This window comes from Habropoda laboriosa, unplaced genomic scaffold, assembly GCF_001263275.1.
Source record: "Habropoda laboriosa isolate 0110345459 unplaced genomic scaffold, ASM126327v1 scaffold197, whole genome shotgun sequence".
NCBI classification, from domain to species: domain Eukaryota; kingdom Metazoa; phylum Arthropoda; class Insecta; order Hymenoptera; family Apidae; genus Habropoda; species Habropoda laboriosa.
In genome coordinates this window covers 387,905-410,663 of record NW_017100305.1, presented here as the reverse complement: position 1 = coordinate 410,663, position 22,759 = coordinate 387,905, and the positions used below count along the sequence as shown (strand labels likewise).

At 43.0% G+C, this 22,759-nt stretch overlaps 5 protein-coding genes across 5 annotated transcripts; 4 read left to right on the top strand and 1 right to left on the bottom strand.

The window, feature by feature from the left end:
* The first annotated feature begins 1,420 nt into the window (after positions 1–1,420).
* On the top strand, positions 1,421–12,122 carry LOC108573985 (serine/threonine-protein phosphatase 6 regulatory ankyrin repeat subunit A-like). Its single transcript, XM_017936481.1, has 14 exons — positions 1,421–1,753; positions 1,816–1,917; positions 2,904–3,005; positions 3,081–3,197; positions 3,799–3,999; positions 4,081–4,464; positions 4,531–4,851; positions 4,923–6,150; positions 6,229–6,404; positions 6,504–6,932; positions 7,292–8,318; positions 8,985–9,092; positions 11,120–11,387; positions 11,663–12,122. The coding sequence occupies exons 1-14, from the start codon at positions 1,421–1,423 to the stop codon at positions 12,120–12,122; spliced, it is 5,256 nt and encodes a 1,751-aa protein (XP_017791970.1).
* A 739-nt stretch (positions 12,123–12,861) lies between these two features.
* On the top strand, positions 12,862–13,869 carry LOC108573986 (transient receptor potential-gamma protein-like). Its single transcript, XM_017936482.1, has 2 exons — positions 12,862–13,166; positions 13,407–13,869. Exons 1-2 carry the CDS (start codon positions 12,904–12,906, stop codon positions 13,867–13,869), a joined length of 726 nt encoding a protein of 241 aa, XP_017791971.1. The 5' UTR covers positions 12,862–12,903.
* Positions 13,870–14,814: 945 nt separating this feature from the next.
* On the top strand, positions 14,815–15,669 carry LOC108573981 (transient receptor potential cation channel subfamily M member 4-like). Its single transcript, XM_017936474.1, has 4 exons — positions 14,815–14,862; positions 14,952–15,100; positions 15,258–15,390; positions 15,457–15,669. The coding sequence occupies exons 1-4, from the start codon at positions 14,830–14,832 to the stop codon at positions 15,667–15,669; spliced, it is 528 nt and encodes a 175-aa protein (XP_017791963.1). The 5' UTR covers positions 14,815–14,829.
* Positions 15,670–15,905: 236 nt separating this feature from the next.
* LOC108574000 (inactive peptidyl-prolyl cis-trans isomerase FKBP6) lies at positions 15,906–17,576 on the bottom strand. The gene is given in 5 exon segments (XM_017936498.1): positions 15,906–16,193; positions 16,264–16,375; positions 16,449–16,637; positions 16,701–17,462; positions 17,536–17,576. Coding segments are annotated over 5 exon segments (1,392 nt in total).
* A 3,301-nt stretch (positions 17,577–20,877) lies between these two features.
* Positions 20,878–22,375, top strand: LOC108573997 (PIH1 domain-containing protein 1-like). Its single transcript, XM_017936496.1, has 7 exons — positions 20,878–21,039; positions 21,131–21,206; positions 21,279–21,461; positions 21,527–21,699; positions 21,784–22,032; positions 22,095–22,238; positions 22,319–22,375. The coding sequence occupies exons 1-7, from the start codon at positions 20,977–20,979 to the stop codon at positions 22,373–22,375; spliced, it is 945 nt and encodes a 314-aa protein (XP_017791985.1). The 5' UTR covers positions 20,878–20,976.
* Positions 22,376–22,759: the final 384 nt, after the last annotated feature.

Here is a 22,759-nt window from a genome sequence, read left to right as displayed (position 1 = left end):
GTCTGTAAGCGATAACTGCCACCCTACTCCATTCATAAGCGCTATAACGAACATCTGTCTTACGAGAGAGAAAAAGTTACAGATAAAAGTAACAAAGGCTACCCGCGTGTATTTCTTTCCAACGGATTTTCATTTTCATTGGAGAAACGTTTGGTTTACCAGCAACTGTACAATGCAAGCAGAGATTTTTCCAAGTATTCCTGAATTTTTTTCAAGCCCGAAACGGTAAAGAAATTAGGCTCCGCTAAATCTAAGAGAGAAGAGTTTCTAATCTCCGAAAAATATGGAAAGTCAAAGTTCTAAATTTCGCGATGTTCATTTTTTCCTGTCTCGCGTAACGCTAATCGCCTCCTCGAAGATTGCCAGCCTCTCGATAAGGTTAAAAAAAAAGTGGAAAAATAAAAGAACACCGTGTAGAATTGATAAACGATATCTTCATTCACAAGTCCCAGGAAATTCCTCGTTGCGAATTTAATCCACGGCGAAAGAGAGCGGAGACGAAGAAGTGGTCGTGTAAAGAGTAGGGCCACAATTCTTTCAGAATCGTTCCATCAACTTCCTCTCCATTGAAACAACTCGCAAAAGCGACGTGGAAAAGGTATGTAGCAAAGTATAAAAAAAAGAAGGGAACAGGGAGGGTAAATGGCGTGGAGGGCAGCGGCGGTTGAAGTCTAAAACCGGTGGACTCGAGATAGGTGGATGGCGTGTCTGGTGGCCCGCGCCGGAAGTCGCGTGTCGGCGTCGACCATGCCACCACCGTACCACCGTTCTATTCACCCCACCCCTCTCCAGCTAGTATTCTCCAGAAGAAACCACCACCGGGTTCGCCACTGGTTTACCGCATTTTCTTAGCATCCAACGTAGCGAGGCCTACGGTGGCCAGCGGGTGAGCCGGTTAGGCGAACGGCACGCGTCGGTGCAGCGTTACTCCAACTCGAGTTGGTGTGTACACGGTTGCCCCGTGGATTCGCGCGCTACCGTGACAGTGATTGGTCGATCCTGGCCGAGCAGCGAGAGGGTCGAGGGAAGGCAACCCTTCGCGGACCTCCGCTACGTAACGTCTTCAGAATCGCCAGGATAAACGCGCTGCTAGCACGCGTTCCCACTTCGTTTCTTCGTTCGGCGAATAATTTTCGTTAATTTCGGCATTGATCGCGGGGACGAACATTGACGGAAAGGAGGAGAGAGAGAGAGAGATCTCGCGAGGTAAATTTTTGTTTTCTTCTCAAGTGGTAAAACCGGGAAGAGTAATCTTGTTTGTTCCGAAGACCGATCTTGTTGGACCCGAGGCTGTTGAAAACGGGAAAGAAGAAGGATAAGGGGGAAAAATTGTGAGGTAATTTTTCAAAAGTGATCAAATAGAAGAGTTCGATCGAAGCATGTCGGTGCTCGACGATGAGAGACCGACGTACGAGGTACCATGAGCAGTAACAGTAAGAAAACATCGGGTGGGAAGGAAGAAAAGAAGAATCCGTCGAGTAAAGAGGAAAGTCCTGTGACTGGGAAAGATGAGGCCGGAGGATCGGCCTCGACGGGAAGCACAGGCGGAGCAGCGAGCACGGATGGAACGCAGCCTGGAAGTAAGCCTGGCTCCGCTGGAGCTACCAGCAGAGAGGCAGCACAAAAGCTCCTCGGGGTTGCCGCGCGTGGAGAATGGGCACCGGTGGACCAGTTGCTCAAATCTATGGAGAAGGCGGTGCAGAATGTCGGAGAGGATGGTCCTCTTCTTCCACTTGCCAGTGTCATAGACCCGGTCAGTTGACGAAGAGAAGCACATTCTACGGAGAATTTCAGATGAGCACTTCTGATTTCTAGGCGACGGGTATGACACCGTTGATGTACGCTGTTAAGGACAATCGGACTGCGTTACTCGACCGGATGATAGAGCTAGGAGCTGACGTGGGCGCAAGGAACAACGCAAGTATTCCAAGAAACACCCCCGGTACAATTTGCCTGACGTGGTTTCTCCCCCGGGGTAAAGCTTAATCGTTAGATTCGAGGAATTCTTAGTCAGGCCTCTGCATTCCATGAACGACGATAAACGTTTTCGTGCCGAGAACGAGCCTTAGCCTCTCGATTGGCTCTTGGAATAAGTTCGTGGCCATGTTGCGTGGCAGCGACACGTAATATTCGAGGCAGCTGCGTGGCCTGAGCCAGTGCAGACCATGGAACGTGTACAGTTAACGATCTCCTTGTAATCCGTGTTAAGTCGAGCGGAGGAGGGTAAGATCGCGTGAAGGAGGGCCAAGGCCAAGGGGTTTCACAAACGAAGAAAGTAAGCAAGCACAACTAGGCCGGTGAGTCAGTAGGGCGAAAAAGTAGTTCGATTCTGAGTGCTGATTAGCGACCGACTTCTAGATTATATCGCCGCGTTTCTTCGCGGCCACCGTGCTTATGGGGTTACGCCCACAACCTGGGCCAATCCTAAAACCTCCTCCGCCCGTTCCGGTGTTCCAACCGGAACAATTACGTGATTCCCGACAGGGAATTCTAGGCGATTAGCAAGACAGTCGCAACTCCGAGAATCCCCGGAGAGAGTTTCGCGGAAAAACGTATTTGACGCACCCCTCGTTACCCCTTTGACTAATGGCTAATCGCGAGCCTCGAGGTTTCCAGCCCCACCCAACGTGTCGGTTCGACGTCATTTTCAAATCGTTCGACGATAAGCCGTCCGTTTTATTCTGGGCGCGGCGAAACGCGATTTATAACCCGGTTTCCATACTCCAACCACTTGACCCCAACTTCAATCCCGCCGATTCTCGTCCATTTATTTCCCAACCCCCTAACACCAACGCTACTTCCTTCGATCGTGGAGAAAAACACGAGATGAAGATCCTCCCGTCGATCATGTATACGAACGATTCGTCTCGCTTGATCTTTAAACTCCTCTTCCTCTTTCCTAGGACAATTACAATGCTCTCCATATCGCGGCTATGTACTCGAGGGAAGACGTTGTCAAGTTGCTGCTGTCGAAACGAGGGGTTGATCCTTACGCGACTGGAGGGGTATGAGCCTTTTCCTTATCCACGTCCAAACTATCCACGAATTACGAGAATATCTTTTCTAACGCTCTCGTATAGCCGAGGCAACAAACAGCCGTGCATCTGGTCGCATCCAGGCAAACTGGGACAGCGACGTCCATTTTACGAGCGCTACTGGCCGCCGCCGGCCGGGACATTAGGTTGAAAGTCGACGGGGTAAGTTAATACACACGAATAGAATAGCTTTTCCTCCATCTTTCCAGCTGGAAAATTGTAAAGAAACACCGTGTTCCACGGTCGCAGCAAACAGTTTTTTGCGCGATTTCTATCGCGCACTGCTCCCGATTCCCGTCCACGTTTCTCGCGTGACACGAATGATGGCCCAGGACTATCGCAGCCTGGTACCGAACAGCTGTCATAATTCTCCGTCTGGCTCCCTTCTTCTTCTTCTTCTTATTCCTACTCTTCTTTTCCCTCCTACACAATTTCCAACCATTTCTCTCCATCCTTCCGCGCACGCACACCCACCAGCCTCCACCTAATGTCCTCTACCCCGTCGCTTTGTCTCGTAAACGAGCAAGATTATGCGATTCCAAGGGAAACTCCGCTCGCCAACATCGATATTTACGTCTATATACGAATAGAAGCTATTTATGGAAATCGCACGACGGATTCTCCTTTTTATTCCCTTCGTTGAGAATCGATCCAGGCTAATGTCTCTCCCTGCACTCAACGCGACAATCCACCGTATCCAATAAGAGAACGCACTCTCTGGGAATGTCGTTGTTAGTTGCGTTACATTCGTAACGTATTCCAGAGAGGAAAGATCCCGTTGCTGCTGGCAGTGGAAGCTGGAAATCAGTCGATGTGCAGGGAATTGCTGGCTCAACAGGCACCTGATCAACTTCGCGCTACCACGCCCACAGGAGACTCGGCGCTTCATCTGGCAGCTAGAAGGAGGGACATCGACATGGTGCGAATATTGGTCGACTACGGAGCTGTTGTAGATATGCAAAACGTACGAAACAATCATTCCCGTGGAGAGTTTTAGAGAAATATTTTTGAAAGAAATAACGATCTAGTGAAATTTGATTTTCAGGGCGATGGCCAAACTGCGTTGCACATAGCAAGCGCAGAGGGCGACGAGACTTTGGTTAAATATTTCTACGGGGTGAGAGCGTCAGCATCCATCACCGATCATCAGGATCGTACTCCGATGCATCTGGCGGCGGAGAACGGACACGCTTCGATAATCGAACTTCTGGCGGATAAATTCAAGGCTAGCATATTCGAGAGGACGAAGGACGGGTCGACGTTGATGCACATCGCCTCGTTGAACGGGCACTCGGAGTGCGCGACGATGCTCTTCAAGAAGGGTGTATATTTGCATATGCCGAATAAACGTGGAGCTAGATCGATTCACACCGCGGCCAAGTACGGTCACGTTGGCATTATAAGCACGTTATTGCAACGAGGAGAGAAGGTATGAACGAAGAGTGGAGGAGAATCTTAAATCGAATCGCGTTGATCCTGAGAAATGTTCTCACAGGTGGACGCAACAACGAACGACAATTACACGGCGTTGCACATAGCCGTGGAGAACGCGAAACCAGCTGTAGTGGAGACTCTGTTGGGTTACGGAGCAGAGGTTCACGTTCGAGGAGGGAAACTTCGCGAGACGCCTCTTCACATAGCGGCTAGAGTACCAGACGGCGACAGATGCGCGCTGATGCTGCTGAAATCCGGTGCAGGACCAAATTTAACCACCGACGACGGTCAGACACCTGTACACGTCGCAGCCAGTCACGGAAACCTGGCGACCTTATTGCTACTTCTAGAAGACGGCGGTGATCCTATGTTCAAGTCAAAGGTAGGACCTCTGTCTCTCCTGTATTCTCTTCCCCCCTCTCCTATTCCCTAACACACGTAGTTTTCCAGCAGAACGGCGAGACACCGTTGCACTTAGCCTGCAGAGGTTGCAAAGCAGACGTGGTGCGTAATTTGATCCAGTTCGTGAAAGAGAGGAAAGGTCCGGATGTAGCGACCGCGTATGTCAACAGCTTGACAAACGAGGGTGCAAGTGCTCTGCATTATGCCGCCCAAATCGAACCGTCGGAAGTTGTGACACCCGGTGACGATAGAGCGGTAATTCGAGCGTTATTGGAGGGAGGAGCAGACGTGTCACTTCAGACGAAACAGGCTCAAGAGTCGGCGTTTCATCACTGTGCACTGGCTGGAAATAACGAAGTTCTGTCGGAGATGATCAGCGGCATGACAGCCACGGAAGTGCAAAAGGCGTTGAATCGTCAAAGCGCCGTAGGCTGGACACCGTTGCTGATCGCTGCCCATCGAGGTCACATGGAACTGGTGACTACGCTGCTGGCGAATCACGCGAGGGTAGACGTGTTCGACCTGGAGGGTAGGTCTGCCCTTCACCTGGCGGCTGAACACGGCTACCTGCAGGTCTGTGACGCGTTGCTCGCGAACAAAGCGTTCATCAACTCCAAGTCCAGAGTGGGTAGAACCGCGTTGCACCTGGCAGCGATGAACGGCTACTCGCATCTCGTCAAGTTTCTCGTGCAGGACCACGGGGCTGCGATAGACGTTCTTACGCTGAGAAAACAGACACCTCTTCACTTGGCAGCCGGTGCTGGCCAATTGGAAGTGTGCAAGCTTCTACTCGAACTCGGGGCGAGCATAGACGCGACTGACGACCAGGGTCAGAAACCTATTCACGCGGCAGCGATGAACAATTACGCGGAAGTGGCTCAGCTGTTTCTCCAAAGGCATCCGAGCTTAGTGATGGCTTGCACCAAGGATGGAAACACATGCGCTCACATAGCAGCGATGCAGGGTAGCGTGCGTGTGATCGAAGAATTGATGAAATTCGATCGTCAAGGTGTGATCTCCGCGAGGAACAAGCTGACAGAGGCGACTCCGCTTCAACTAGCCGCCGAAGGAGGACACGCCGAAGTGGTGAAAGCGTTGGTGAGGGCAGGTGCTTCCTGTGCCGATGAGAATCGCGCAGGATTCACCGCGGTTCACTTAGCGGCGCAACACGGCCACGGTCAGGTACTCGAGGTGATGAGATCCTCCCAGTCTCTGCGTATATCCAGCAAGAAGCTGGGAGTCACCGCTCTCCATGTAGCCGCGTACTTCGGTCAAGCTGGTGAGCTCGTCAATTATTCCACGGACTTAATCTTCCGAGCCAGTGAAGCAGTAATTTCTCCTCCGTTCCTTGCTTCAGATACCGTCAGAGAGCTGCTCACCCACGTGCCTGGAACGGTGAAATCTGACCCGCCAACCGGTGGCTCGCTGGTAGGAGAATTGGGAAGCGAGTCTGGAATGACACCGTTGCATTTGGCAGCTTATTCCGGCAACGAGAACGTCGTACGATTGCTGTTGAACTCGGCTGGTGTTCAGGTAAACGCGTAAATTCCAACTTAAATATCACCGAGGAGAATGACTTGACGAGGAGCAGCTTGGAAACGAAGATTGACGACGTTCAATTCTTCACCGAAGGTAGAAGCAGCGACCACCGAAAATGGTTTTAATCCTCTTCATTTGGCATGCTTCGGTGGGCACATCACCGTGGTGGGTCTGCTGTTAAGCAGATCGGCGGAATTGTTGCACAGCTCGGATCGGTATGGGAAAACCGGTCTGCACATCGCTGCAACGCACGGACACTACCAGATGGTGGAGGTGCTGCTCGGTCAGGGGGCAGAAATAAACGCGACCGATAAAAACGGCTGGACGCCGTTGCATTGCGCTGCCCGGGCCGGTTATCTCGATGTTGTTAAATTGCTGGTCGAAAGCGGAGCCTCGCCGAAGAGCGAGACCAATCTCGGCTGCGCGCCGATTTGGTTCGCCGCCTCGGAGGGCCACAACGACGTGCTCAAGTATCTCATGGAGAAGGAGCACGATACCTACGCCCTGATGGAGGATAAGAGGGTAAGCGGTAACCGTTCTCTCTCTCTCTTCTACGTCTTCCTTTTTATTCTTCTTCCCTTCCTCCACACACACCACCACCACCCCTCTCTTTTATTCTCGAAACTCATGCTCCGACCGAGTGCAATTGGCGCGGCACGAAATTTCGAAACTTTTATAACGCCCAGCAATGATCATCACACTCGGTGGGAGCCAATAAATTTCGGCGAGCACAGAGACCAGTTAGATAGCCTGGCACGCGATCCGAAACTTTTCTCCCTTCTCCCTGGAAAGCCTGGATACATGTACTTCTCTCTCGTTCCTGGTGGAGATACGTTGGATCGATCGCGAATTCCTAGTGTGTCGTTCGGTTCTTTCCACAGTTTGTCTATAACATGATGGTCTGCAGCAAGAGCAACAACAACAAACCGATCGAGGAGTTCGTGCTTGTATCGCCTGCACCTGTAGACACTGCGGCCAAGCTCTCCAATATTTATATGAAACTGTCGGAGAAAGAGAAGGAGAGGGCGAAGGATTTGATAGCCGCGGGGAAGCAATGCGAAGCTATGGCCACGGAATTGTTAGCCCTGGCCGCGGGCGCCGATTCCGCTGGCAGGATTCTCACGTCGATGGATCGGAGGAACGTGGAATTCTTGGATGTGCTGATAGAGAACGAGCAGAAAGAGGTGATCGCGCACACGGTTGTCCAACGATATCTGCAAGAGCTGTGGCAGGGTAGCCTGAATTGGAACGCGTTCAGGACGATCCTCTTGTTCGTCGCGTTCCTCATCTGTCCACCTGTCTGGGTGGTTTTCGCATTGCCGCTCGGACACAAGTACAACAACGTCCCCATCATAAAGTTCATGTCGTACCTCACGTCACACATTTATCTGATGGTCTTCCTTTTGCTGGTCGGTATAATTCCTATCTATCCAGTGGTAAGGGCGAGCCTGTTGCCCTATTGGTACGAATGGTGTTTGCTCGTGATGCTGTCCGGGCTGTTGCTGTTCGAACTGACCAATCCTAGCGACAAGAGCGGCCTAGGGTGGATCAAATTGGCCGTATTACTCTTCGGCATATGCGGTGTGGCGTTCCATCTGATGGGTTTTGTGATCGTTCATCGACCCTACTGGCCAACGTTGCTCTACCTCAGGAACCAACTGTTCGCGTTGAGCTTCCTTCTCGCCTGCGTGCAGATCCTCGACTTCCTCTCGTTCCATCACCTGTTCGGTCCCTGGGCAATCATCATCGGTAACCTGATGAAGGATCTCGCGAGATTCCTCGCGGTATTGGCGATCTTCGTCTTTGGTTTCTCCATGCACTTCGTCGCGCTGAACCAGGCGTTCAAGAACCAGTCGATTCAAGACGCGCGCATCGAGGACAAGAAGAAAAAGGGACCCTTCTACGACGGTAAGTTTCGACGCACGTGACACACATTAGCCGTGATCCTTCTTCTTTCTTTTTTTTTCTTTCTTTCTTTCTTAGATGACTTAGCGAGAGAAAAAAAACTAGAGAGAGAGAGAGAGAGAGAGAGAGAGAAAGGGAGAGAAAATTAGACTCCTGAATTTTATACCCTCTGTCTTCTTCTTCTTCTTCTTCTTCTTCTTCTTCTTCTTCTTCTTATTCTTCTTCTTCTTATCCCTCGGATATGTTATATATATATATGTATATATATACGATCGCAGCCATTTTGAAATAAAGCGTAGTTAACGGCGCGGTCGATGGGACCGCGAATATGCGATACGCGGAGTAAATAGTATATCGAATTTTTGAAAAAGAAAACCGCGTAGCCCACTTCGATGCACTCGAAATTATCCAAAGCGTTAGCGTATTCACGAATTTGATCCCCTCTCCGATTAACTCGAGGACGAGTTTCGAACGTAAGCGAGGTTTTTTAGAAACTAGTATAACATTTCCGATATATCGTCGGTCTTCCCTCGACATACAGGCCTCCGAATGATTTAGTAATTTCAAAGACGGAGACTAAGAACTATCGATTCGTCCCCGAATATATATGCCATAGAACAGCCTGGTTATCTCGAGACAAACGCATAATCGGATCAATTGCAATGATAGATTTGTTGGCCAATGTTACGGAATGGATGATGGAGACGCCTTCGACGGCGCCTCCTCGTCGCTACGGCCGCTACAAGAAACCTTGTTGTGACGATAACTCCCGAGATAGTAAGTTTTACATGTACAAAAAACCAAAAAAGAACAGAAAAAAAATATATATATATAATACAGAGACGATTGAGAACGTTTTTTTGGATCGGGAAACGCAACCTGAAACGGAACGCGAGATGAATGGCAATGACACGTGCACAACGGAATGCAGGACACGATTCTTCTTGGTGTCGTATCGTCTGCATTGTGCGTTTGCCCGATGTGTGTTGCCTGGCTGGGACTGCTGCCTGATTCAAATTCAACATAAATATATACTTTTTTGCGAGAAATGTTTTTTCTCACTGCGCTGTAACCCGCGCTGTGATTCGGGCTTGTGACGAGAATCCTCCAGCGCGAGGGACGCATTCACCTCTCTTTCGTACGTGTCTCCTCCTCTTTTATATCACCTCCCCCCTTTGGGCGATCTTGAACGTCGCCGTTCCTCCGGCATATTCGACAACGAAAGATCAAGAAAAAGAAACGAAAAGAAAAGAGAAACGTCTCTGCGTGTTTCTCCCGAGAATCCCGGAATCGTCCGGACGCGAGTCCGAATCGCAGCTACTCGGTGTGTACCATTGCTCGATCTCGATCTCGTTTTTCCCCGGGATCTTTCGAGCGTTTCACCGAGTGGGTTGGCGACCACCGCCCGGCTTTTGTTTCTTATCTCACGGAGGCGCCAATCGAGCGCGCGTTTCTCCACAGCCTCTGTTGTGCATCGTATATTTGCATTTCTATAAACTTTACGTTGTCTGTCTCGTGCTGTTCGAGTCTTGCGCAATGCGTGTTTCATATTTATTTTCATTTTTATTATTGTGTGTCACTAACGTATGTAATCGACCATGTTCGAATAACGAATGTCGAGAAGCGTCGAGCTGGTCGACATCAAGGAACGTTCTAGCTTGATGATGGACCGGCCGACGCGCGCACACTCTCCTCTCCATTTATTTCATTTTTTCTCGTGACCGTCTATTACCGCCGGAAACCGTCCCGACTCGATCTCCGTTTTCATCTTTACCACGTCCTTTCCCCCCAACCCCAATCCTCTCTCTATCATCCGCCAAACGTCCTCCCTCGCCTCAACTCCATCTCCACCGGCTCCAAAAGAAAATCCTACTTTTCGTTTGAAAATCAACGGTCGCTTTGCGTGTTTTTCCTTCACGATCTCAACGGGAAGCAGCGAAGCGTCCGATCTTGTTGTCCTTGCATGCGCACGGTAAATAGCTCTCTTTCTACGTACGTGTTCGCTCGCGCGACGCTCTGATCCACCTGAATGCTCGAGAGAAGGAAGAACGGAAAGTTAGAGAGAGGGCGAGAGTGAGAGAGCGAGAGAGAGAGGGAGAGATGGGAGAAAGAGAGAAGACCTCCCCCCCCCAAAAAAAAAAAAAAAAAAAAAAAAAAAAAGGCAAATCGATTGTGTGAACCCGTGAGTTCGGAGAGACCGGGTAGAGGTGAAGAGCACACGCGGGGTACCTCCGCGCGAATCCGGGTGATCGATAAACACACACTTGGCTTTTGTAGATCCTCGATGCATCCCGCGAGTTTGTCGTCGCGGATTCTTGCGCCCCGACGTTACGGAAAGTATATAAAAAAAAAGTAGAAAAAAGAAACGGAAATGAAACGAAATAGCGATGTAATGATAATTGTTATTATTATTATATACATATAAAAGCAAGTACGACCGGCGAAAAATTTTCGAACGACGCAATCGAAAAAAAAAAATGTACAATACGACGTGGATCGAAGCCTCACGGAACGTCCGGCATGCATCCAACGTTATTCGCAAAAAAAGCATGGCCAGTCTGTATTAGCATGAGCATGTGTTCGTACATTCATCGTTCGTTCGATCGTTCGTTCGTTCTAATGTACGTATGATTATATACCACCACCCGCATCCATACATAGCGAGTCCACCAGTAGCCAGCCTAACGGCACGAAGCAACCAAGTCACGAGAGAAAGCGCAACCAAACAAACCTTAAAAAAAAATAAATAAATAAATAAACTGCAAAAAAGACAAATCAAGAAACGTATGTGCCTCGAATTCCAGTAAAGATGAATCCGGTACTCGCCTTCGAGTATCTGTTCTTCGCCGTCTTTGGCCAAACGACCCACGGCGAGCTGAAGGTCGAGACTAATCAGCCACAGTGGACCTCGGTCCTGTTCAAGTTGGCCTTCGGTGTATACATGTTGGTCTCGGTAGTCGTATTAATTAATCTACTGATCGCCATGATGAGCGACACCTACCAGAGGATACAGGCGCAATCGGACATTGAGTGGAAATACGGACTCAGTAAACTGATCCGAAATATGCACAGGTAAGCCGGCAAAATGGGTATCGTTTACGAGGCGAATCGCATTTCAAATATCCGCCTATATTCCCGCTTCCCCTGCCGCCTTAAGGAAGCGATTCTCATTCTCAAAAGCAAAAAAAAAAAAAAAACTAAAAAATAAACCAAACGCCTTTTGCCGCCGGTATTTGCGCAATAGAACCGCCTTCGCGCCGCGTGTCTCGTGACCGCGTTCCTCGTAGTTCTCCTCTTCGTGAAAACGAATCAGCGGGATAGGCTGGACACGCGATTCCGTGTTGCAGAACTACCACCGCCCCGTCGCCTCTAAACTTGCTCACTACATGGATCGTGTACTTCATCAAGGTGTGCAAGCAACACGCCGCGAAACGTAAGCGTCCATCGTTGGTCCACATGATGGGACTTCAGCGTGCCGGTCGTCTATCGCCAAGATCGAAGATGGGCGCAAAATGGTTGGCGAAAGTGAAGAAAGGTCAAGTTAGACCGAAAGACAGCGTCACGTTATCGGTGGTACATTTGAGTCCCCTTGGTAGTCAATTGTCCTTCAATAGCGCCACCAGAATTGAAAGTGTGGTCGATTGGGATTCGATACGTAAGAAATATTTAGCCCTGACCGGGAACGAGCCTGAAAAAGAAGCGGAGAAAGATGAGAAGAACGAGGACGAGGAGAATGAGGATGAAAACGGGCCAACCGCTTCGAACGCGTCCACGGTACCAGCTTCGACATCAACGCCGCCTATCTAGAGGAAGAGAAGGTCTTCTTCCTCGCCTCGGAGGAACTATCCACGGAAGTTCCACAGATCGCCATCGTCGCGAACTTGACAAAAAAAGTTAACGAGCGCGAAGCCGCGCGCATTACAAATATACGTCTTCGCGCTAAACATGAAACATCGAAAACAACTACGGCATCGAATACATTCTAGGTAACATCTCGTAGTGTTGGACTTGTAACGTCTCTCGAAGGTCGGCCATCTTTTACGCGAGATACGTAATCGAGCTGCTATCGTTTCGGAGTTTTTACGTAAGTAGTGCCGCGAACACGAGGATTATAGAGAAGTAAGGACTGTTTTCACCGTGCGTCTACATAAAAAACTTTTTGACCCAGCATGGCTATCCCCCGTCATTTTTCGACTGCACTACATGTTGTAGTGCAGCTCCTCTTGGTTCCCCTCTACATGATAGGTCTTCTAAATGGTTGCTCGATCAGGGTAGCCGTGTGATGTCTCTGCAAAAAAATAAAAAAAAAATAAGAAAAAAGCTATATGTGTACGTATATATTTAAGATCGTAGAAGTAACAACGCGTTCTTCTGCGTCTTTTATTAGCGTCTTAGCCATAGCGACACCGTGCCTCGATTTAAACTCTCGAGGACGACAAAACACGCGCACGTACTTACACGCATACATACATACGCAACATGTATACGTTTACATGCAGACAGATATTTGAAGAACAACTTGTAAACTCGTCCGCGATGCACACAGAGTTTTCACGAGACGTATCGTTCCCACGTATTTCCAGTCAAGATGAGCCCCGTACTGGCCGTTGAGTTATTGTTCTTCGCCATCTTCGGTCAGACGACCCACGAACAATTCAAGGTTGAATTAATGCAGCCCGATTGGACCAAAGTTCTCTTCAAGCTCACCTTCGGTATTTATATGCTGGTTTCGGTGGTCGTGCTGATTAATCTCCTAATCGCCATGATGAGCGACACTTACCAACGGATACAGGCTCAGTCCGACATCGAGTGGAAGTACGGATTGAGTAAGCTGGTTAGGAATATGCACAGGTAAGGATTTCTAATCGTTCCTCAAAATAAACGGCCTCTCTCTTCTCCTGTATACCGTGCCCTATCGAGAATCGAAATTGAGATTAGCGAACCCGGTAACATATTCGACGTGATACAAACGTGCGTTGCATGCCCGCGAAATTTGAACGAGGCACGGTTCTTCGTACGGTACTAAACCTTCGGTTCGATCGGTCACGGATAAATTCTTAATTGATTATCGATACGTTTGTCGATGCGCAGGACAAGCACAGCGCCATCTCCGCTGAATCTTCTTACCACCTGGATGGCATACTTGTACAAACTCTGCAAGAAACGCGCTGCGAAAAAGCAACGACCATCCCTCGTCCGTTTGATGGGATTGCAAAGACCCGATGCACTTTCACCGCGCTCCAGAATGGGCGCCAAGTGGTTGTCCAAAGTGAAAAAGTCTCAGGTGGCCCACAAGGACAGCATTGCCCTATCGATTGTTCATTTGAGCCCTCTTGGTAGTCAACTGTCGTTCAGTAACGCCATCAGAATCGATAACGTTGTCGATTGGGAAGCGGTCAGACGAAAGTATCGCGATCTTTTTGGTGAAAAGATCGAAAAGCACACCGAGGAATCGAAAGAATCCACGGAACACGACCCTCTACCGACAGCTTTGGAAAGCTCGTTGACCGGTGTTCCCGCCGGAAATCAAACTGCGCCTACCTCTGTTCCTTGAATCCGATCGTTCTTTTGCGATCTGTAAATTGACTTTAAAAAGAAACGGACCTTATCGCTGTTTTCGAATACCGACATGTAGTCTCATATAGTACGATCTTTCTTATCAAAATAAACATCCAAATCGACCGGATCATTTTGTGTGATTGTACTATTATTCGTGGACCTTTTCAACCTATCACGCTATCGATACGATTACCGTTTCGATTATGTTTTAGAGGAAACTTCAGGAGAAACGACACTGTATAGCGACAATGTATAGGAATGTAAGGTACACATGTACAGTCACTCGTCCTGCCTAGCTCCTTGATTATCACAAATAACGAACCAACAAACCGATAAGCTAAGCCCACTAAATTAACGAAATACCATTAATGAGTGCATGCGTGCATGCTTATTAACCGATCATCACGACGCTTGCAATCGAACAGAATCGAATGCGTATATGCGAGATTCAATTACTGTATCGCGAAATCGGTGCATCGACCGTCTGCCATTCGATTAGCGCCCAATCGATTGTAACACGCCTTCATCGATCAGGATCACGCGCACGAGATATTATCGATGTTGTTTAGTAATCGATATCACAAGCGAACATTCATGCATACGTTCGAAATTCATCCACGATCATTCTCGCGATGTTTCTTCCCTCGATATTTCTCTTCTTTCCCCTTTTTTTTTCATTTCCATCGCATGTTTCGTGTCTCATATATATGTATATATTCAGTATAATGATCGGAGCGCAACGATCAGTGTGCATATTCATAGAAAATGAACCAGATAATCGAAGACACAACAAAAGGCGATCCTTGCGTTCCTTCGTAGATACGTTCGACAATTTTAGATGCTTGATTGCATTCTTTCAGTGAAAGTGAATCCCATCGATATTACGGAAAATCTTTTCTTCGCTATTTTCGGCCAGAAGGACACCGACGACTTCACGGTATCGTTAAAACGAAAGATGCAACCGAAATGGACTATATATTTATTTAAGGTCAGGCTAATATTAACGGATAGTACTTGAACGAGCATGATTCGTATGTAAATCGACGATTCACAATCAACGATCTCGTGTTCTGGCAGGTATCTTTCTCACTGTACATGTTGGTTAGCGTCATAGTACTGATCAATCTGTTAATCGCGATGATGAGCGACACATATCAAAATATACAGTCACAAAGCGATATCGAGTGGAAGTATGGACTCAGCAAACTTATTCGTAAAATGCAAAAGTAAGTAAACAGCGAAAAAAAAAAAAAAGAAATAGCTAAACTCTCATAACCAACTGCTTTTTCCATTGTGAACCAACACGGGAAATGCTTCCACAAGTCATACACGATAGAACATTCTACTAGTAGTATTGAAAATCGGAACACCTGCTTTTTTAAGAACACGAACTGCACCTTCGCCGTTGAATCTCGTTACATCCTGGATTCCGTATATTGGGAAAACATGTAATACTCGAAGCAACAAACGTAAGACGGGTGTAATGCGTCTATTCACAAGACATCCATTTATTCAGGTATGTAACAAATCGATAACAAGATATAGAAAAAAAAAATATAAAGAAAGTTTTCTTTTCGTGTAGGACAACGGAATATTATCGCAGCAGCGCGACGCCATTAATTCCCCGTTACTTCGATCAAGTCCGATGGAAAGTCAATTATCTTTGAAACATTCAATGAGAATTGAAAATGTCGTCGAATGGGATCTTGTAAGACGTAAATACAGGGTACGATTTGGAGACGAAGTCGAGAAACCTCTTCCAGAAGATTCGTCCATGAATAATAGAAACCTCTAAATAACTTTATATATACTTTGCTGACATGTATAAACACAGTAGATTTGCTATTATCTCACGAATGAAATCTGTATACATCTTATTTGATATCTCTTTTACTCTGCTGCTATTCATATGATAAAGTTAAAAAAAAAAAAAAAAACAAATATGAAAGGAACTTTCTATATGTCGCTAATAAAACATCGTAAAAGTGATCCCAAGATTTTAATTTAAGGAATGCATTTTTAAATAATATTTCAATAACTAGGCTTGTTGAGATACGTTATTTGTCTACCGTATCTCTCATGTGCTGTAACTGTGAGACCAAAAGCAGCAGCTTGTTCGCGTATATATTTATCTTCATCAGGTGTTAACGATTCGGGAAGCGGTTGTCTTAATATGTGGTCATCACTGGAGAAAGCTTCACACATCTCGCGTGCTGCTTTTTCAAAAGAAGATTCCTTCTTTTCTTTTACATCAATTTTTAAGCAATTTCCCCACAGCTGTTTCTCTATGTCCAAGAACTTTCTTTGTTTTTCATTTGCCTAAAGATGATGAGTAGAATAAAATATTTGTAAAAGTAACATATATTCTTTGACCTTCTTAATTACTTACAAGTCTAATTTCCCTAATAATCTGGTCATTTTGAGGTTCCATCTTGTGAGCAATCTGCAATTCTTTCATTGCACTAGTATACTCTCCCATTCGCAACAATGCTCGTCCACGACTGCAAAGCATAATATAAAATGCACTTTCATATAGATATTTTCTCAAACTTAAACATGTTTAATGCTGCATACTTGAAATGTGTTTTAACTGTTGGTATAGCCACTCTGTTGCACGCATTACATGCACGTCGCGGCATATTCTCTATATTGTAACAAACTGCAAGATTGTTATAACCTCTTGAAAGCAATCTGTTTGCTTCATCCTCCTCTTCTTGATTTTGTAGTTGTGCATGTTCCAACCACTCAAGTGCTCTTGAATACCTAAAGAAGTAAAACAATAATTATAATATTAGTATGCATATATTCCATTACAAAAAGACTTACTCTCGTATAGCTTGCTTATTTTTATGTTTGTTAAAGCAGTCTTTGGCAACGTTAAACTTAGCTTGTACACGCTTGACAACATTTGAAAACATTTTCTTCTCCTCTGAAGATAAGTTTTCAAAACTTGCAATAGACCCACTATCCACATAATCAACCAAGTGTACAACAAATAAGATTTGTTCATTTGGAGGGATACGAGGAGCACAACCAAATTTTCCATATGCCAAATCAGGGTGTACAATGAACATAGCTATTTCGTGTCTTCTCATTGTTGTTAAAGCAATCTCTAAACCTGGTATTAATCTGCCTACATTGAGACAAAAAGTTTCTACACCTCCACGAGTAAAGCTAGAATCAAATGGTTCATCTCTGTATTCAAAGTGTCCAATGTATTTGATAGAAACCTGTGCATCATGTGGTATAATCTCCCCAATACCATTCTGTTTTATTAATTTCATTATTTACAAATTATATTATTTTCAATATTAAGAAGTGTAATTTACTTTTCCATCTCCAAGGACATCAGTCATTTTAGTTTTTAATTTTTCAAAGCTAATACCACAAACGGTAATTAATTTATCTTTATCATCATCATTATCATTATTGGTATCATCTTCATCTTGAAAATCATTCATATTTAAAAGATTTAATGCCTCTTCGTTCGTCAATGGTATATCCGTTGAATATGGAAATTCTTCATCGCGAGTGAATTTATGTTCATTACCAATTTCAAGTATAAGTCCATCCTTATATGTTAAATCACTAAAATATTTTAATAAAGATCTTCAATATGAAAAAGCTTAAGTTATTACAAGTTTAATTTATTTTTACGTACCTAAGAGTAAATCCGTCTAACGCGTGTATGCTCTTTGCCATTTTTCTAATTTATAGAATTTAAAAGATTAATAAAACTTTCACCTTATCGTTCGGCGAAACAAACTTGAACCTATAATGTAAACAGTTTAGGCAAGGCGACTGAATAATGTTTAGTCACAAACGATGTATACGATAGACCTCATATCACATGCGACTTTTTGTCCAGGACTTTGGGACCGAGAAGACCCTTACTATTTACGTTTACTTAATTCAGCATAGAATAAAAATACAATATTAGTAGTTGGAATTAGAATTAAACATAATTATGAAATTACAAATAAGAAAGTAATGTAATTGTTTATTAGTAGATTGATCGTATGCGCATGTTTTACAGCTGTCAAAATATCTTTAGTCGTACTTATCACGGGTATTTCGCAATAAAGAAATGAGTAAGACAAGGAAAGAAATACGGGTAGACAAGGATAGCACTAGAGCAATGTGTTAGACAAGGAAAGATATAGGGTTAGACAAGGACAGAAAATTTGAAAATTGAAACTATCGCCATCTAGCGTTTGGTGATCGGAACTACGACTTTTTAATAGGAGCACAGGATACAAACAGAGGTATTAGACAAGGAAAGCACTAGTGTGCGAGAAGGACAGGGAGAGAACGTTTCCTATTGGCTGGCGGGCCGCCATACTCCGCCTCCTACGCGCTGTATCTAACCGGTCAGGGAACAATCATTAATAACTCGTTAATTAGGATGATTCTCTGAACTTTTAGCATTGAAGAATGTAGTATGGACCTTTAGCTACTTTCACATATAGTTTTTAATGCAATAGACCGTTTCAATAATTAGTTATTAACAATTTTAGTACGTGATGTCGGAAACGTTACTGTTTACGTTTATGTACGTTTACGGTTTTTCAATAATTTCATAGTTTTCTAATGAATTCCCATGCAAGTAACTACATGCATCTAAAAGGTGACTCTCTGAGCTACATTCTCATATAATTTTTATTAACATATCCGTTGTAATTTGCAAGATATTAAACATTATTTGGATAAATACTACACTCGTCGCGTTTCAACGTAACTCTTTTCCGTCATTTTCATTAATAACTCCATAATTACGATGATTCTGTGAACTTTTAGGATTTAAGAACGTAGCGTGAACCCTTAGCTACTTTCACATATAATTCTTAATGCAATGGACCCCTCCATTAATTAGTTATTAACAATCATAGTACGGGATGTCGGGAATGATACCGTTTACGTTTATATACGTTTACGGTTTTTCATTAATGACTCGTTAATTAGGATGATTCTATGAACTTTTAGCATTGAAGAATGTAGTGTGGACCCTTAGCTACTTTCACATATAATTCTTAATGCAATGGACCCCTCCATTAATTAGTTATTAACAATCATAGTACGGGATGTCGGGAATGATACCGTTTACGTTTATATACGTTTACGGTTTTTCATTAATAACTCGTTAATTAGGATGACTCTATGAACTTTTAGCATTGAAGAATGTAGCCAAGGATGGAGAGAGAACGTTTCCTATTGGCTGGCGGGCCGCTACGCTTCACCTCCCGGGGACCGAATCAATTAGGTCGGTGAAAAATCATTAATAACTCGATTATTACAATTATATTGTGAACTTTTAGAATTGAAGAATGAAGTGTGGACCTTCAGCAACTTTCTTGTAGAGTTTTTAGTGCGCTAAACCCTCTCAATAATTAGTTATTAACAATTTTAGTATGCGAGGTCGAAACCATACGGTTTACGTTTATATACGTTTACGGTTTTTCAATAATTTCATAGCTTTCTAATGAATTCCCATGCAAGTATCTACATGCATCTAAAAGGTAACTCTCTGAGCTACATTCTCATATAATTTTTATTAACATATCCGGCATAGTTTTCGAGATATTAAACAGTATTTGAGTGAGTCTACTCTCGTCACATTCAAGAGTACGGATTTTTCATCATTTTCACGAATATGCATGATTAATTATGCACTTTCAAGCATGCAGAATATAGTATGGACCATTGTCTACATTCTGCAATAGTTTTAATTGCATAAGTGGTGCGGTTTATTAGTTATTAGCAATTGTTTATAAGAGTTGACTATACCCGTGTATGACGAATAGGGGACTCTCACATATAATGTTTAATAACTCTTAAACTAAACCGAATATCTTAATAAAAATTATATGAGAATGTAGCTCAGAGAGTTACCTTTTAGATGCATGTAGCTACTTGCATGGGAATTCATTGGAAAGCTATGAAATTATTGAAAAACCGTAAACGTATATAAACGTAAACCGTATGGTTTCGACCTCGCATACTAAAATTGTTAATAACTAATTATTGAAACGGTCTATTGCATTGAAAACTATATGTGAAAGTAGCTAAAGGTCCACACTACATTCTTCAATGCTAAAAGTTCACAGAATCATCCTAATTAACGAGTTATTATTGATTTTTCCCTGACCGGTTAGATACAGCGCGTAGGAGGCGGAGTATGGCGGCCCGCCAGCCAATAAGAAACGTTCTCTCTCTGTCCTTCTCGCACACTAGTGCTTTCCTTGTCTAATACCTCTGTTTATATCCTGTGCTGCTATTAAAAAGTCGTAGTTCCGATCACCAAACGCTAGATGGCGATAGTTTCAATTTTCAAATTTTCTGTCCTTGTCTAACCCTATATCTTTCCTTGTTTAACACATTTCTCTAGTGCTATCTTTGTCTACCCGTATTCCTTTCCTTGTCTTACTCATTTCTTTATTGCGAAATACCCGTGATAAATACGACTAAAGATATTTTGACAGCAGTAAAACGTGCGCATATGATGAATCTACTAATAAACAATTACGTTACTTTCTTATTTGCAATTTCATAATTATGTTTCATTCTAATTCCAACCAATAATATTGTAATTTTATCCTAAGCTAAATTAAATAAACGTAAATAGTAAGGGTCTTCTCGGCCTGCGTGCCGTAGACATAAAATGTCATGAAATGTTAGGTCTATCGTGTAAATACGTCGTCTGTGGTAAGACCAAAGAGCAATGGCGTGGCGATGGTCTTCCCGCCAATTTTCCGCTTATTTCGACTATCGATGTCGTTAGAACCTTCAAGTTTGCTTTACTGGACAATAATTACTTTTAGTAATAAAATTAACTGAAAGTTAGGATAGAATAAAGTATAGAAAGTTGAAATTGCAATGTTATAAAATAGATTCAACTGTACTAAGTACTTCATGTATCTTGCTAAATTTCCCAACTTTTACTGTATAGCGATTCATCTACTACTATAACGTTCACGTACATTTATGGGCATGCGCAATGTGCAGTTATACGCAAAACGAACCAAACAAAACTTCTATAAAAATAGTTTATTTTTAAACAATAAATAGTTACTACGTTGTAAATGAATCAAAATATTGTTTCATCATGAATAACCGAACATTTTTGGATATTGATGACACAATACTAACAAAGAACCTAATATTACCAGTAAGTGAATATAATTATGTGAACATTATGATTTAACGAACATAATTATTACATTACATAATTATTACATTCAGATATATAATTTTTCTAGGAAAATGCATCCAGGGATGATAATTTAATAAAACAATCTGATTCAAAGCCTTTCCTTGTCATTCAACCTACACCTGGTAATTTATGTCAATATTCGTAAATTAATAAACTGTATTAAATGTATGGTTTCTAATTGTATAATATTTTAGGTATATGCATAAAAACAAAGACTGATGCTGGAGAAAAAATATTTCTAAACATATGTGTATCAGATAAAATGCCACAACCTGATGACATATCTGATGCAAAACTTTTTGAGATATTATCAGAAGAAAATCCACAATTTGTAATACCTATGAGTATTGGAAGTGAAAGACTTGAATCTGATAGAGGTATTTAAATCTTATCAACAAAATTGCAATAAAAGAGACAAATTATGGGACATGTAACATTATAGGTGGATATCCCTGCAAGACTTACGATATTGCAATTAATACAACATATTTTGAGAAATGTCAAAGGAAACAAATTTTTTTATTCTTTACAATATCAGTTGTGATGGAGGGTGTATTAGATAAATTTAATATATCTTTCAACACACAAGATTATGCAATTCTTAAAAATCGCAAGGTTTTTATTTTTCCAAATGTCTATTTGTTAATTGAACAAAGATGAAGTTAAATTAATCTCAAATTTAAATTTTCTATGTATCAGGTTATGGGAAAATTACATCAACATATAATTAAAAATCGTGAACCACGAATTCATTTACAAACTCAAAAACCATTGATTGAAGAGATCAATTCTACTACAGATATTAATGAAAAAAAGGATAAAGTTAATCAGTCAAAAATTATTTCATCAGAAATTGTTAGTAATTCAGAAAGGAATTATGTTCTATTGAAACAACCTTTGGAAGGACCACCTACACATTTGATTGGTTTATTTGAAATATCTAAAGGAGTAAGATAAATCTTTATTTTTAAACAGTAACAATTAAATACATGTGATCTTATTTTAAATAGATTACTAAAAAGGAGGTAGAAGTATTCCTTGATCAAGATCGTATTGTAGTCACTGTTGAGAAAACTGGTCTCACATATGATCTATCAATTCCATATACCATAAATGTGGCACATGCAAAATGTTTCCTAGATAAAGATCTTGGGGTAAGGTGAAATAATTATAAACTATATTTTCTTACTTACACTTCATTACAATGACAATATTTTATTTCTATTTCTTACAGGTATTAAGGTTAGATATGCCCATAGAGAGTGCTTTAGATAATATTCAAACAAATTAATTTAATTATTTTATTGTAACAAAAACATTGTAACATTCACTTATATTTCAAAAGAGCTAAAATATAAAATTTATTTTACTATATACGTATTATTTACTATGTCAACTTATTTTTTCCAACAAAAATAGAATTTTAATACACATAAACAGTGTAATTTCAGTTAAATGTAAAATTTATAGAAACTTATATGCAGATAAATACAAGTTTAAATAGAACACTTAACAAGTATCCAACAAAATTTGTGCTTTTTTGATATGTGAAATAGTATATAATACATCACCGGTACATTTTAATAATAATGTATAGAAATCACTAATTTATGTATATAAAAACAATATCACAAACACTGTATTGGAATGATTTGTACAGTAACAATAGCCTTAC